Source organism: Hylobates moloch, unplaced genomic scaffold, assembly GCF_009828535.3.
Source record: "Hylobates moloch isolate HMO894 unplaced genomic scaffold, HMol_V3 SCAFFOLD_13, whole genome shotgun sequence".
Taxonomy (NCBI): domain Eukaryota; kingdom Metazoa; phylum Chordata; class Mammalia; order Primates; family Hylobatidae; genus Hylobates; species Hylobates moloch.
Window position 1 is genome coordinate 39,496,824 of NW_026652288.1, and position 17,443 is coordinate 39,514,266.

Sequence of the window (17,443 nt, forward strand, 5' to 3'; positions counted from 1 at the left end):
GGAACCTGTGCAGTCCATGCTGGTGTTGGTAGTGGCTACAATGGGCTGGGCAGACAAGTCCCCAGATCTGCAGGTGATGTGTGCAGGTGGGTGCCAGCTGTGGTGGTGGTGGCAGGTTGTGTGGGCCTGATCTCAGACCCTGGGAGGAGTGCTCAGGCGCCACTGGTTGTGGACTGGACTGGGCGATCCCCAGACCCCTGGATGGCATTCTCAGGCCGAGGACTGTCCTTGAGCCATCTGGTGGTGCTTGCAGGTGCTGACTGTGGTAGGCAGGGATGGGGTTATCCCCAGGTCACCAGTAGAATGCACAGAGGGGCAGGGGGAGTAGCAGCTGTGCTACAACCGTGCTATTGGGGACATCACAGTTGCTTTCAAATGGGAGCAGCCATAGGCAGCTGGGGGAGATGTGTTTTGCTCACCTCTTGGTCCTGCAGAAGCCTACAGTGGTGGCCAATGCAGACAGTGGATTTGTCCTTAGCACTCATGAAAATGTGCAGCCACCACTCTGCTTGTGGGAAGTGGGGTCACCGCCAGTGGCTCCTGCCTCATCCCTGCTGGGGTAGCTATGGGTGGCAAATGTAATGGGGCTCCAGGGATGTGGAGATGCAGGGCCTGTTGGGCCCCAGGGCAGGATGCATTCTGGTGGGGACTGGGCTATCAAAATGGTGCCATGCAGCAGCTGCTTAGGACTTAAGGATTTGTGGGACCCAGCATGCACTCCCTCTCTGGAGCAACGCCCTTGTGCAGTCTTCAGGCAGCTACCTGTGTTAGTCTCAGGGCTCATGAGGGTAGAGGGGGTCTCCCTCGGCGAAGATAGCCATTGATGAGAATGTGGACCACTAGGGGGGGTCTCTCACTTACCGTTTCCCTGCATTAGGGAGCCTCTCCAGGCTCCCAGACTATCCTGGCCAAGCAGGCTGCCTCTCCTTCTTTCAGTTTTTCCCATCACTTCTCTGTTGCATTCCAGTGTTCTCCCTCAGATGATCTATTCAAAGTGTGATTATCTATATTCTAATTTGGTTCCTTTTTGTGGAAGAGGCTAGTACTAGATGGATCTAGTCAGCCACCTTGAAGCCCTTCAAAAGTAGATTACTCTGGCCTGGTGTGGTGGCTCATGGCTGTAATCCCAGCACTTTGGGAGGCTGAGGCTGGAGGATCACCTGAGGTCAAGAGTTTGAGACCAGCCTGGCCAACATGGCGAAACCCTGTCTCTACAAAAAATACAAAAATTAGCTGGGCGTGGTGATGGGTTCCAGTAATCCCAGCTACTCAGGAGGCTGAGGCGGGAGAATTGCTTGAATCCGGTGATCAACTTGGAGACAGATCTTGCTGTCTCAGGAAAAAAAAAAAAAAAAGGTGTGGTGGCTCATGCCTGTAATCCCAGCACTTTGGGAAGCTGAGGCAGGTGGATCACCTGAGGTCACAAGTTCGAGACCAGCCTGGCCAACATAGTGAAACCCTGACTGCTAAAAAATACAAAAATTAGCTGGGTGTGGTGGCACAGGCACCACCCCCATGATCCAATCACCTCCCACAGGGTCCTTCCCCCAACACGTGGGAATTATAATTTGAGATGAGATTTGGGTGGGGCTCTTTAGCACTGATGAAATCGGGAGGTATCAGTGATAGTAAGGCTAATATATATATATGTGTATATATGATAATGAATCTAGATGATAATAGGACTGGAGCAATTCTCTTTTTCCATAATTTAAGCTGCATATGTATAGAACCAGAATATTCCAGTGCCTGCACATTTCAGATATATTTACTGAAAAATTATATCGTTTTGCTGACATTTTATTTAGCATTTTGATTTTTCTCTTTAATTAGAACTCATTTAAGTTTTGGTTTTTAGTAACTGTTCTCTCTAGTTTTATCATTTGGATTATGTCAGCCATGTATCATGAGCTGGGAAAATTCTGGTAACAATTATCCTTTAAGTTTCTATCAAACTAAAACAGATTGTGCTAGCAGACTGTGTTGTTCTAGCTTGTTCTATAGCTTAAGCTGAATTTACATTTTCCATTTATTTACTAGTTCACTCAAGCATGATTATGTTGTGTAAATTTCAGTGAAGTACATTTTCTAGAAAATACTTCATTAGCTCTGGAATTTTACATACATTGAAATACTACTTTCTTATAATTTAAAAAGGTAACATCGACATCTCTGGTAATGTCCTTTTTAAATTCATGACGCTTTTAACTGTGTCATCTTTTTTTTCTTTTTACTGGATTTGGAAAAATTGAATAAGTCTATAATCTGCTTATTCTTATTACTTAATTTCTAATTTTAATTGCATTAACTAGTTCCTTCTTTTAGCATCTGCTTTATTTGGTACCTTTTTTTGTTTCTTGAGTTGAATACTTATTTTTTCCTGAGTTTTATCAAGTGCCTACTATGCAAAAGGCGTCACAGTAGTGTTGAGGATACAGAGAACAAAATGTTCTATCCCCAAATCGTGGTTTTCTGTATGCATTAAGGGATGTTAATTTACTACAGAGCAGAGCCTTGGCCACATCCTACAGATTTCAATATGTAGGCATTTCAATATCACTGCTTTCTGTTAAATCAATATTTAACTTTTGATTTCCAGTTTAATCCATGACTTGTATTATACGTGTAGATGATTGTAAATTTGTAAGAGGAGGTGCAAATTATCACCCAATTACTTACTAATTGCAAAGAAAATAACATACCTTTACAATGGAGAGATCTGGCAGTCACTACCTTAACCAAATGTAGCATCACTAATAAAAGGACAACCTGCTATTATATGCCTCCTGTGTGTACAGACTGTATTATACCTATGAAGTATTCTTGCTTAAAATGTTTGACCAGAAGCAAATCAAGCTGCTGTTTAAGTTTCAGTTTGGAGACAGAGGAAAAAGAGGAAATTATGCAGAAATAAAATAGACAAACCCAGAATCCAGGATATTCTAAGACAACTGTGATGGACTCTTCTAAAAGCCAATAAAATGACATAAAGATGAGGGGCTGTTCAGTTTAAAAGTGACAGAACAGGCCAGGTGCAGTGGCTCACCCCAGTAATCCCAGCACTTTGGGAGGCCGAGGTGGGTGGATCACAAGGTCAAGAGATCGAGACCATCCTGGCCAACATGGTGAAACCCCGTCTCTACTAAAAATACAAAAATTAGCTGGGCGTGGGGGCACGCGCCTGTAATCCCAGCTACTTGGGAGGCCGAGGCAGGAGAATTGCCTGAACCCAGGAGGCGGAGGTTGCAGTGAGCCAAGATCACGCCACTGCACTTCAGCCTGGGTGACATAGCGAGAGTCCGTCTCCAAAAAAAAAAAAGTGACAGAACCACCAAAATGTTACAATGTATGATCCTGGGAGTAAATCCTTGTTAAATGTCTATGAAATAGATTCTTGGAACAATTATGGAAATTTCAACATGGAATGGATATTATATGATTCTATGGAATTGTTAATTTTTAGGGTATGATTTTAGTACTTTGGGTATATGTATTACCATTACTTTTAGGAGATACAAACTGATTTAGGGGCAAAATGATATGATGTTTATAACTTAACTCTCAAATGGTATAGCAAAAAAATGTATTTTATAGAAAAACAAAGCAAAGTATACATTTTCAAATCTAGGTGGAAGGTAAAATGGGTGTTCATTATAGAATGCATTCTATGTTTCTGTGTCTTAGAGCATTTTCATAATAAAATTAGTAAAAAATTTCTAAACAGACAGCTTTCTTTTTTCTTTTTTATTTTTTTGAGACAAAGTCTTGCTCTTGTCCCCCATGCTGGAGTGCAATGGCACGATCTTGGCTCACTGCAACCTCCGCCTCCCAGATTCACACGAATCTCTTGCCTCAGCCTCCCAAGTAGCTGGGATTACGGATGCCTGCCACCACACCCGGCTAATTTTTGTATTTTTAGTAAAGAGGGGGTTTCTCCATGTTGGCCAGGCTGGTCTTGAACTCCTGACCTCAGGTGATCCGCCCATCTCAGCCTCCTAAAGTGCTGGGATTACAGGCGTGAGCCACCACGGCCAGACAGCTTTCTTTTTTCTTTCCATTTAATTTCTATGTTGTTATGGGTAAATTCCCTCATGAACCTCTCTCTGATGCTTCAACAGCTATATTCTAAGGTCCTCCCACTGACTACATCCTTAGGGTTTCTCTTCATCTTTAATTTTCTGGTAGAACTTAAGCAATGAGGTCTGAATTCAGATCTTTACATTTTCTTTATAGTCTAATAGAGTGCCTTAGTTATTCTGGGCTGCATAACAAAATACCATAGACTCAGTGGCTTATAAATAACTGAAATTTATTTCTCACAGTTTTGGAGGCTGAAAGTCCAAGGTCAGGGTGCCAGCATGCTTGGGTTCTGGTAAAGGCCCTCTTTTGCACTGTAGACTGCTGACTTCTCGCTGTATCCTCATGTGGTTGAAAGAGCTAGCTGGCTCTTTGGCTTCTTCTTATAAAGGCAGTAATTCCATTCATGAAGGCTCCACCCTCATGACCTAATTTCCTCCTAAAGGCCCTACCTTCAAATATCATCACCTTGGGATTCGTGTTTCAACATAGGAATTGTTACGGGAACACAAATATTCAGCCCATAACAGATTTTATCAAAGAAGTACTTCATGAAATAGAAGTGATGAGTGGCTTTTCCAGATTTGTCATCTCCATTGTGTCTTCCTATTAAGAAATCCACTAATAATAATGTTGATGATAATAAAAACAGTAATATCCAATATTAATCCAAAGCAGTTTGGGCCAGATAGTTGTTGCTGTATTATACATGTTGGAAACAACCACACTTTTAGGTGTGTTTCATTTTACAGCTGAGGTACCAAGAAGCAAATATTTTGTCTAATATCACACAGATAGAATAGTGGAAAGGCAATGATGATAAGTATATGCTGTTGCTAGAACGCTTTTCCACAATTGTTACATTAACAGCTTTATTTTCTAGTGTGAATTTTCCTAAATTTAATGAGAACTAAGAGGTACTTAAGACTCATACATTTATTAAGTTAATATGTCTAAAAAAAGATCAACACATTGACAGAACTTCTTTCTGGCCATAAATATTTTGATATTCTATAAATAGAGCATGACATGGAAATCTTTTCTTATATTAAATTACATTATGAGTTTTCTGATGTTGATAAAGATGTGAATATTGTCTAAAGGCCTTTCTACATACCTTACACTCATAGGGTTTCTCACCAGTGTGAATTCTCTGATGTTCAGTAAGGTGTGAATTAAGTCTAAAGGCCTTCCCACATTGTTGACACTCATAGGGTTTCTCACCAGTATGAATTCTTTGATGTATTCTAAGGTCTACACTACGACTAAAGGCCTTCCCACATTCTTTACATTTGTATGGTTTTACACCCGTATGAATTTTCTGATGTTCAGTGAACTGCCCACGCCGACTAAAGGACTTCCCACATTCTTTACAGTCATAGGGTTTTAAACCAGAATGAATTTTCAGATGTTCTTTAAGATTCCCTCTACGAATAAAGGCCTTTCCACATTCTTTACATTTATAGGGCTTTTCACCAGTGTGAATTCTTTGGTGTTCAGTAAGGTAGAAACCAAATCTAAAGGTCTTCCCACATCGTACACATTTGTAGGGCTTCACATCAGTATGAATTTTCTTATGTAGACTAATTTGAGAGCGCACTCGAAAGGTCTTCCCACATTCCTTACATTCGTAGGGCTTCACACCAGTATGAAGTCTCTGATGTTCAGTAAGGACTGAACGAAGCATAAAGGCTTTCCCGCATTCCTTACATTCATATGGTTTCTCTCCAGTATGAATTCTAGAATGTACTCTGAGGTCACCACTATAACTAAAAGCCTTCTCACACACCTTACATGCGAAAGGTTTTATACCAGTATGAATTGTTTTATGCCGATTAAGCTGTCCACGCACATTAAATGATTTCCCACAATCCTTACATTCATAAGGTTTCTTACCTGCATGAGTTCTTCTGTGTTCCGTAAGGTAAAAACTAAGTCTAAAAGTCTTTCCACATTCCTTACATTCGTAGGGTTTTACACCAGTATGAATTTTCTGATGACGGGTAAGTTGTCCACATACACTAAAAGCTTTCCCACACTCTTTACATTCATAGGGTTTCTTACCTGTATGAATTCTCTCATGTTCTTTAAAGTAGAAAACAAGTTGAAAAACTTTTCCACATTCTTTACATTCATAAGATTTCTTACCAGTATGAATTATTTTATGTTTAGTAAGTTCTATTCTACTAAAAAAACCCTTATCACATTTCTTACACATATAGGGTTTTTTACCAGTGTGAATTTTCTGATGTCGATTAAGTTGTGGGTAAAGAAAAAAGGTCTTCCCACATTCTTGACATTCATAGGGTTTCTCACCAGTATGAAATCTCTGATGCAGAGTAAGTTGATAGCTATGACTAAAAACTTTCCCACATTTCTCACATTTACAGGATTTTTCACCAGGATGAATTTTCTGATGGACAGTAAGCTGATAGACATTATTAAAAGTACTCCCACACTCTTTACAATCATGTTTCACATCAGAATCTATTTTCCCATGTTGAACCAAGTTTGAGTCACAGCTTTTCTCACTATTATTAATTCTCTGATTCAGAGTAAAAGAGGGATGTTTTCTATCAGTTGACATTTTTTTGCAGACGATTTTCTTTTGACTGATAGATCTTTCTTTAAGTCCCTGTTGACCCTCAAACTCACTTTTGCTATGCCACTCATTTCTAAAAATGGATCCTTTCAGACGAAAAGTTTTACTTTTTTCTATTATACTCCCTTTGGATAAACTGATTTCATGAATGTCCTTTTCTGAAGATAATTTCTTGGTCTTATGCCTGGATAACAAACCTGAAAGAAAACATAAAAGCAAACGAAAAATTATTTTCCTGTAGCCAGCATAACATAAAGTTTACATTTTCAAAATAGGAAACAAAGTGAAAACAGTTCTCACTAGAAGTCAATGGCTTACAGAATATTTCAATAAAGTTATATAATTTGAAATTAGGCAATATGAGCTTAGAAAATGAGAGATTATAGCTGGGTGCGGTGGCTCATGCCTGTAATCCCAGCACTTTGGAAGGCCGAGGCAGGTGGATCATCTGAGGTCAGGAGTTCAAGACCAGCCTGACCAACATGGTGAAACCCCATCTCTACTAAACAAAATACAAAATTAGCCGAACATCGTGGCAGGCGCCTGTAATCCTACCTACTCGGGAGTCTGAGGCAGGAGAATCACTTGAACCCGGGAGGCGGAGGTTGCAGTGAGCTGAGATCACACCATTGCACTCCAGCCTGGGCTACAAGAGCTTAACTCTGTCTCAAAAAAAAAAAGAGACTATATAAGATTGTAGTGCTATGGCAAATAGTTTATTTACATCAGTGGTTCTAAAATTTTATTGTGGATGAGAATCATCTGGGGAACTTATCACAAATACTGCTATTTAGTTACACACAAGTCAAGTGAATCAAATCTACAGGAGTAATTTGGTATATGAATTTTTAATAACTCCACTAGATGATTCTGATATAGATCAAAGTTTGAGAATCTCCACTTAACAATTTTAACAGTTTTTCTTAACTCTTAGAATAAAATCCAAACGTGTTACCATATAATATAATATGGTCTTTGGTTACCTAAAGACCTCTTTCAAAGACGTCGTCCTCCTTACTCCCTCTTACTATGACACTTGCTTCTATTCAGCTCCTCGATTGTGTCATAGCATTTCCCATTTCATATAGTTTTCTACGGGATTTTTCATCTCCTAAAAATAATCTGTCCTGGGCTCTGTGAAAGGCCAACTCTTTCTCATTCTTAATGGTTGGTTAAATATCTCTTACACAGAAAGGCTTGCCCTACCGACTGTAAGGCAGTCTATGTCCTTTATTCTCAATTCCAGCATCATGTTTCATTTCTTCATTTCACAATTTTCAAATGCATATCCACTGATTTTTCTTTTTTGCTCTTTTGTTGATTTTCTGATCCCTAAACCTTCCCAAAGGAAGAAGTGATCCTCATTTCATTCAACAGTGAATAACTACCCACTAGCATATAGCAGGCATTAAACAATTGACTGTACAATAAATTAATCATTGTCTTAAAGGAAATTATGATGATGAATGACAGACAAGTCACGTATAGGACAGCTGAATATCAGGACAATCACTTAATTTTTATATTTTTGTAACAATTACAAACTAGCTCTAATCTCTCTCACCTTATTACAGTGATTAAATGCACTCTTTCCTACCTTACTTCCTTTACAGATCAGAACAAAACTAAATCCAAGGTAGTTCAACCAAATGTATAAAATGAAAAAGCCATTGTTTTGCCTACTCATCCTTTAAATGGCTATCCAATTAAGCAGAGATGTTTCCAATCCTGTTGTTCACCGCCTCCTGTGCAAAGAGATGTGTGTTTACACAGCTGAGTTTTACTATTATTCAGCCACCTACTGGATGCTCACTTTACTCTTTTTTCTATTTATTTATTTATTTATTTATTTATTTATTTTTCGAGACAGAGTCTCACTCTGTCACCCAGGAATGGAGCGCAGTGGCACAATCTCGGCTCACTGCAACCTCGGCCTCCCAGGTTCAAGTGATTCTCCTTGCCTCAGCCTCCCAAGTAGCTGGGATTACAGGAACCCACCACCACGCCCCACTAATTTTTTGGTATTTTTACTAGAGACGGGGTTTCACTATATTGGCCAGGCTGGTCTCAAACCCCTGACCTTGTGATCTGCCCACCTTGGCCTCCCAAAGTGCTGGGATTACAGGCGGTAGCCACCACGCCCGGCCCACTGTACTTTCTTTATAACCTTTCTCAGATGATATCTCTTCTGTTCCCTTACATCTAAAACCAACCATTCCTATACTTGATAGAGAAGTATTTAAATGATTTTTTTAGATATTATAACAGGTATGTGCCATGTTGAATGGCTTCTGGAAAAAATGAACAAAGAAACTCAACAATTTTAGGGAGAACAGAGTAACTGAATAGTATGAGGAGATGGCTGGGAGACTAGAAGTGTCAAGGAATCTTATTAACACAGATAAGTTAAATGAAAGCTGGAGGGTGGCAATCTAAATAAAACAAGAGCCTAAAAAAATCTAAATACTGGTCAGGCGCAGTGGCTCACGCTTGTAATCCCAGCACTTTGGGAGGCCAAGGTGGGTGGATCACTTGAGGTTAGGAGTATTTTCTTCTCAAGTAGATAGATCATAACCTTCTGGGGTTTTATTAGAACCTAATGACATAGAGGAAAGAAAATACCCAACTCAGGCCTCTAAGCCATCCTGTCACACCTAGCAATGGGGAAAAAATGGAAGCACTGGTTAAGTTCCGTCAAGTGGCACAGGTGCACCAAAACACTGAGACCTAATTCTGGGACTGTGGAACACTCCTCTCCCCTTACACCTTATCACTATTCCTAAAGGCCTATTTACTTGTTTACCTTCCAACAAAAAATAAGAAGGAAAACTAAAAGGCAAGAAACACTTTGATGAGACTAAACAAGCATCAGAATTAGAGTCAGATATGGCAGGAATGTTGGAATTATCAGACCAGGAGTTTTAAAAGACTATAAGAAATGTGTTAAGGGCTTTAATAGAAAAAATAGACAACATCCAGATGGATAATGAAAACAGAGAGATGAATATTCTAAGAAAGAATCAAAAAGAAATGCTAAAGATCAAAAACACCGTAATAGAAATGAAGAATGCCTTTGATGCGCTCATTAGTAAACTGGACACAGCTGAGGAGTCTCTGCACTTGAGGATGTGACAAGAGAAACTTCCAACACTGAAAAGAAAGAGAAAAAATACTGAAAGAAACAGAACAGATATCCAAGAACTCTGGGGGTAATATAAAAGGTGTAAATACACATGATGAAAGTACCAGAATGAGGAAAAAGAGAGAAAGGCAAAGAAGCAATATATGAAGCAACAATGCATAAGAATTTCTCCAAATTTAATGTCAGACACCAAACCAGAGATCAGGAATGTCAGAGAACTGCAAATTAAAAACAACGAGATACCACTTCACACCTGTTGGAATGGCCAAACTCTAAAACACTGGCAACACCAAAGGCTGACAAGGATGTGGAGCAACAGGAACTCTCATTCACTGCTGGGGGAATGCAAGAATATTATAGCCACTTTGGAGAACATTTTGGCAGTTTCCTACAAAACTAAACATATTCTTATCATACTACTCAGCAATCATATTCCTTGCTGTTTACCCAAATAAAATGAAAGCTTATGTTCATACAAAAACCTGCACACAAATGCATATAGCAGCTTTATTCAAAACTTCCAATACTTAAAAAACAACCAAGATGTCTTTTAGTAGGTGAATGGATAAGCTGTGGTACATCCAGAGAATGGACTATTATTCAGTGCTAAAAGAATAAGCCATCACAAAAAGATGTTGAGGAAACTTAAATGCATATTACTAAGTGAAAGAGACAATCTGAGAAGGCTACATACTATATGATTCCAACTACATGATAGTCTGAAAAAGGCAAAACTATGGAGACAGTAAAATGCTCAGTGGTTTCTAAAGGTTAGGGTGGAGTGAGGGATGACTAGGCCAAACACAGAGAAAGTTTAGAGCAGTGAAACTACTCTGTATGATACAATTGTGGATACATGTCATTATATATTTTTCAAAGTTATTAGAATTTACAACACCAAGAGTGAACCTTAATGCAGACTGTGGATTTTGGGTGATAATGATGTATCAATGTAGGTTTATCAACTGTAACAAATGTACCACTGTAATGTGGATTGTTGGTAGTTGGAGAGAGTGTGTATGTTTGGGGACAGAGAGTATATAGGAACTCTGTACTTTCTGCTAAATTTTCCTATAAACCTAAAACTGATTTTAAAAATAAAGTTTATTAATTAATAGAAAGTTACTCCAGAAACTAGTAAAATATTGCAAAATATATATCTAGTATCTAAACTAATAAAATATTGCAAAATATATATCTGATGAAGTTGATTATAAGATATATAAAGAACCCTTACAAATCAAGAAGATAAACAAAATGGATATCAATGGGAATTTTTGTGTCCTTGTATGAGAAAAAGAGTTCTTAGATACAAAGCACAATTCATAAAAGAAAAAAAGATACATTTGGCTTCATCAACATGAAAAATGTTTGTACTGCAAAAGATAAGATTAAGAAAATGAAAAGACATGCCACTGCAACCTGGGAGAAAATATTTGCAGATCATATATGTAAATAAAATGCTTATATTCAGAATATACTTTAAAACTCTTATGACTCAGTAATAACAGAAACAGCCTAATTTTAAGAATGGGCAAAACACTGAACAGCCTTTCCACCAAAGAATATATACCAATAGCTAATAAGCAATTGCTCGACGTCAACCACAATTAGATACCACTACACACACACTGGAATGGCTGTTCTCAAAAAGACAGGTAATAGCGTGTATTGGTGAGAAGACAAAGAAACTGAAACCCTCATGCATTGTTATTGGGAAGGTACAGTGATACAGGTAGTTTGGAATACATTTTGGCAGTTTCTTATAAAGTGAAAGTTATATTTGTCATATAACACAGCAGTTCCATGCCTATGAATCCAACTAAGATGAATTAAGACATATGTCCACACGATGATATGTATACCCATGTTTATAGTAGCATTATTGATAACAGCCGCAAACTGTAGACAATCCAAATGTCCATCACTGGTAAATAGATAAGTAAAATATGGTATATCCCTACAAAAGAACATATTTGGCAATAAAAGAGAATATATTACTAATACATGCTGCTTCATAATGGACCTCCAGAACATTATGCTAAGTTAAAGAAGCCAGATTCAAAAGACTGTACATTGCATGATCTCATTTATATGAAATGTTCAGAAAAGGAAAATCGACAAAAATGGAAGGTAGGTCAGTCGATGCTTAAAGCTGGAGGTGGGAGAAGGGATTAACTGCAAAGGGGCACAAGGAAACTTTTGGGGGTGATGGAAATATTCTAAAACTGGATTGTCATGATGGCTGCCTAACTGTAAATTGACTAAAAGTCACCAAGTGTGCACTTACAGTGAGTAAATTTTATGTTATGTAAATTATACCTCAATAAAATTGCTAAAAAATTTAATGGATAAAAATTCTGAACAGACACTTTTTACTAAAGGAGATAAAGGAATGGCAAATAAATGAAAATATGCTCAACATTAGTCATTAGTTAAATACAAATTAAAATCACAATGAGATACACCTACACATCCACTAAAATGACTATGATTAAAATGACTGACAGTACCACAGGTTGGCAAGAATGTGGGGCTATTGGATATCTACCGGGAATGCCAAACAATATAGCCACTTTGTACAGTTTCTTTCTTTTCTTTTTTTTTTTTTTTTGAGACAGAGTTTCGCTCTTGTTGCCCAGGCTGGAGTGCAGTGATATGATCTTGGCTCACTGCAACCTCCGCCTTCCAGTTTCAAGCAATTCTCATGCCAGCTTCCTGGGTAGCTGGGATTACAGGCATGCGCCACCATGCCCAGGTAACTTTTGTATTTTTAGTAGAGACGGGGTTTCACGATGTTGGCCAGGCTGGTCTCGAACTCCTGAGCTCGTGATCCACCCGCCTCGGCCTCCCAAAGTGCTGGGATTACAGACAGGAGCCATCGCACCCAGCCCAGTGTCTTTTTTTTAAATAAAGTTTTCACAGGTGTGTACCACTATGCCTAGCTAATTTTTGTATTTTTAGTAGAGACCGGTTTGCCATGTTGCCCAGGCTGGTCCTGAACTTCTGGGCTCAAGCGATCCGCCTGCCTCAGCCACCCAAAGTGCTGGGATTACAGGCATGAGCCACTGTGCCCAGCCCAGTTTCTTTTTTTTTTTGAGACAGAGTTTCGCTCTGTCGCCCAGGCTGAGTGCAGTGGCGCAATCTCGGCTCACTGCAAGTTCCGCCTCCCGGGTTCACGCCATTCTCCCGCCTCAGCCTCTCTGAGTAGCTGGGACTACAGGCGCCCGCCACCATACCCGGCTAATTTTTTGTATTTTTAGTAGAGACAGGGTTTCACCATGGTCTTGATCTCCTGACCTCGTGATCTGCCCGCCTTGGCCTCCCAAAGTGCTGGGATTACAAGCGTGAGCCACCACGCCCGGCCCCCAGTTTCTTATATACACTTATATAATCCATGACTCCCACCCTCAGGTGTTTAACCCAAGGTAACAAAGCATACATTCAAACAAAGACTTGTAAACAAGCACTCATAACAGCTTTATTCATGCCCATGAAAGGCTAGAAACAACTTAGATGTTCATAAACTGTTAACTAATAAGTTAAGCAGATATGAAATACTATTCAGCAAGAAAAAGGAATTAACTACTGAGACTTCTAACTACTCGGATGAATCTCATAAATATCAGAAGTGGAAGAAGTATGACACAAAAAACTGCATACTCTGATTTATTTGATATGAAATTGTAGAAAAGACAAAATTAGGGAAAGAAGGCAATTTAGTTGCCTGTCACAGGCTGGGCTGAAAGTGGGGGAAGGGTACTGACTGTAAAGAAACATAATGGAAAGTGTTGACATGATAGACATCTTCTACGTCTTGACTAAAGTGGTGATGATTACAAGACTCACATGTTTGTCCAAAATAATTAAACAGATACAATTAGTGAATTTTATTGTATATAAATCATATCTCAATAAAGCTGATTTGAAAAAAATAGGCTATTTTCCAAAGCTCTATATAATGCTCTAAACAAAATAATCCTGTATATTCCAGAATAAAAAATTTTAAGGAAACTATTAATTTCCTGTATTGACCACAGAAGAAATAAAAAGCCTAAGCAAATGAAATTCCATTGTGAAACACCTATCCTTGCAAACATTTTCATAGATGTCTATCAAAGTTTTAAAGAACAGATAATTTTAAAGTTTAGCTACTCGAGAAAAGAGCAAAAAGTTATCCTTTTTAGAAAATTATGATAAGCAAAACAACTAAGCAGAATTAAGAATTTTAGAGGTAAACATTTTTAAGGAAGAATGAAAAACTATCATGATTTGCAAATGATCTGATTATATACAACCCAAGAATTTCAACTAAAAAAAACTGCAAATAAAATACAAATCAGAATTTGGCTCAATATAGAGGAATCAACATACTATATAGAACTTAATAGCCTTTTCTTCATATTTTAAAAAATACATTATTTTTTACATTGATAGAAAAAATTGTATGTATTTACGCTGTACAACATATTTTGAAGAATACATTGTGAAATGACTAAACCTGGTATACAGTAAATAATAAATGTTAACTGTTATTATTATTAACTCATGATTAACAGAAAATAAAAAGTGAACAAGCTATTGAGATGCAGGTAAACTGAACACCAGTATTCAAAATATATTTACATCTTTCACTTCAAACATAACTCTCCGTTCCCTCCTGCCAATTCTTAGCTGATGATCTCCCTTATTCCGCTAATAAAAATGAAGCATTGAAAAGAAATACATAATACCACATCAATCAACCCACCTATATCCATTGTTGTATCTATAGTTCTTTAAATTTTTCTTGTGCACTGGATCCTACCTCCTTGTCCTCCAATTTCCATAATTATTCTTTCCTCTACTACAGTTTTTCCCCTTTCTGTAGAATCATTTTCATCTTAAAATCTCACATCTTGATATAGACTCCTGGCCAGGCACGGTGGCTCACGCCTGTAATCCCAGCACTTTGGGAGGCCAAGACGGGTCGATCACCTGAGGTCAGGAGTTCAAGACCAACCTGGCCAACATGGTGAGACCCCGTTTCTACTAAAAATACAAAAATTAGCCTGGTGTGGTGGAGCATGCCTGTTAATACCAGCTACTTGGGAGGCTGAGGCAGGGGAACTGCTTGAACCTGGGAGGTGGAGGTTGCAGTGAGCAGAGATCGTGCCACTGCACTGCAGCCTGGGTGACAAGAGCAAAACTCTGTCTCAAAAAAAAAAAAAAAAAGACTCCTTACATCCGTATCCTCTTCTAGCTACTAACCCCTTATCTAGTTCCCTTCTAACAGATTTCCCATTAGAAAAGTTTTCTATCTCACTGTCATCACTTCCTCACCTCCCATTTTATTTCAGCCACATCTAGCAGGCTTTTTTCACCTCCGACTCCACTGAAACCTTGTCCTCTTAACACAAGGTCACCACCAGCTTCTTTCCTGCCATATCCTACAGGCAATTTACAGTTCAGTCGACCTCACAGATGATTACTCCCTTCCACTTGAAACATTTTCTTCATTTGACTTTTTTGGTACCACTCTCCAGGCCTACTTGTTCTCAATCTACTTGCTGCCTCCTCTTCCTTCTCTAAATAGAGTGCCCCCGGCCTGTCTTTTTCTCATCTGGCTCCCTTCATTCTATGAAACTCATTCGCTAAAGGTAGGGAATCAGCAAGCTTTCTGTAAAGGACCAGACAGTCGATATCTTATGCATTGCAAGCCATATGACTTCTGTCTCAACTCAACTCTGCCATAGACAATACATAAATAATTAAGTGTGGCTATGTTTCAATAAAACTTTATTTACAAAAATAGGTAGTAGGTCAGATCAGCCCTAAGTGATCTCATCCTGTCAGTTCACTGGCTGGACACCCAAGTTAATATAATTCATCCTACCATCTCTCTGACTGTTCAACATCTCGATCTTGATGACAAGTAGGCATTTTAAATATATATACCTAAATCAGGACTCTATTTCTATCCTCCAAGCTATCTTTCCCATATGTCCATCTCAGCAAATTATATACACTTAGCTGCTTGTTCACCTATGATTTCTTGTTCACTCATACCCCATGGCATGTCTGTTAGCTCTACTTTCAAACCATAAGATGAATACAGAATCTTCTTACCATCCCTCACCACTACTATCCCAATCTAATCTACATTCACTGCTAATCTAGACTTCTGAAATAGCCTGATAACTGATCTTTCTACTTCCAATCTTGCCCCTGTTTAGTATATTCTTCACAGAGCATCTACAGTGATCATTTAAAAACATATTTTTGATTATGGCTTTCAATCACTCTTAGAAAAGAAAAATCCAAATTTCTCCCTATGATAAACAGAACCATATAAGACCTGGCCCCTGCTCAGCTCTAAATTCATATTTAGTTACTCTTCCCCACTCTGAATCTGCTCTGAGCTTCTTCCAGTTCTTCAGACACACAAAGCTCACTTCTCTGCTGTGCTTGGAATTATTTTCTTCCAGATATTCACATGGCCTAAGCCTATACTGCACATCTCTGCACATATATTCTCTCTTCGAAGAGCCCTCCCTGGGCAACCCACCTAAATTAAACTTGCCCAAACTCTATCTCCTTACCCTTCATAGGTTTCTTTCATAGCATGCATCATTATTTAATATTATATATTCATTTGTTTACAGTTTACTATGTATCTCCACTAGTACAATGTTAATTCCATTAGTGTAGGGAGGTTTTGGCCTTATTCACCAAGGCACTGATAACACTTGGCACAGAGTGAGCACTCGGTAAATATATGCTGAATACGTGAAAGACTGAACTTTTAGGCATTAGAAACAAGCACACATGTCAATGGAGAAAAGATAGGAAGCAATTGATTGCACTAGGAAAGAGCATTCTCTTGACTGAAATGGAGAGTAATATGAGGGGAAACAAAAACAAAGACAGGTGGTAAGTAGGAGCCAAGATGAGGTTCTTTTGATAGTTCATGCTAAGATGATCTGTTTTCTTCCCTGTCTTACCTTTACTCCAAAGGCCTGAGGCCTCTGAGAGGAACTCCCTAAACAGCATGCAAAGCCTATGTATGCTCCCTCACCAGCTGGCCATGACTGGCAATGAGGGCTTCCATCTGCCTGATGAACTCTCAACTCACCTGGGTACTGTCTTCCTGTCACATCCCTCGCAGCCACGCAGGGCTCTTTCCCTTGCTCCAGTAAGGTAATCACATCTGGCTTTGAGCCAGAATATCCTGCTTACAAGAAAGAAATATAAGAATATATAGAAGTAAAACACTGCACATTCAGAAACATTTTGAGACTTGGTTAAATTTATATGAATCAACACGATTTCGATAAAGACTTCGGAAAAAACTGACAAGATTAAAGAATATTCAACTTAGTGTAACCTCAGGATCCCAGAGAATAAAGAAACTTGATGGGCAGGGGAATTAAAATTCATCTAGGAGAATTTTAATTCATTTTGGAATTAAAACTCATACAGACTAGCTCTATTGAGAGGCAGTAGTTATTGAGGGCATAGACTCTGAAGCCAGACTACGTGGGTCCAAATTCTACTCTGCTACCTATTGACTAATGATTGTAAACAAACTGGTTAAATTATTTGGGCCTCAGTTTTTTCATCTGTAAAATGAAAATAAAAGT

At 38.7% G+C, this 17,443-nt stretch overlaps 1 protein-coding gene across 2 annotated transcripts in view; it reads right to left on the reverse strand.

The window, feature by feature from the left end:
* Positions 1-4,206: 4,206 nt before the first annotated feature.
* The window catches only part of ZNF540 (zinc finger protein 540), a 24,791-nt gene continuing 11,554 nt past the window's right edge, over positions 4,207-17,443 (reverse strand). Inside the window, exons 4-5 of one of the 2 annotated variants that reach the window (XM_032173086.2) lie at positions 16,936-17,031; positions 4,207-6,876 (exon numbers count right to left, since the gene is read on the reverse strand). In XM_032173086.2, the coding sequence (XP_032028977.1) occupies positions 5,126-6,876; positions 16,936-17,031 (1,847 nt within the window). In that variant the 3' untranslated portion in view covers positions 4,207-5,125. The remainder of the gene's footprint in view (positions 6,877-16,935; positions 17,032-17,443) is intronic. The other variant, XM_032173087.2, reaches the window with a different exon arrangement.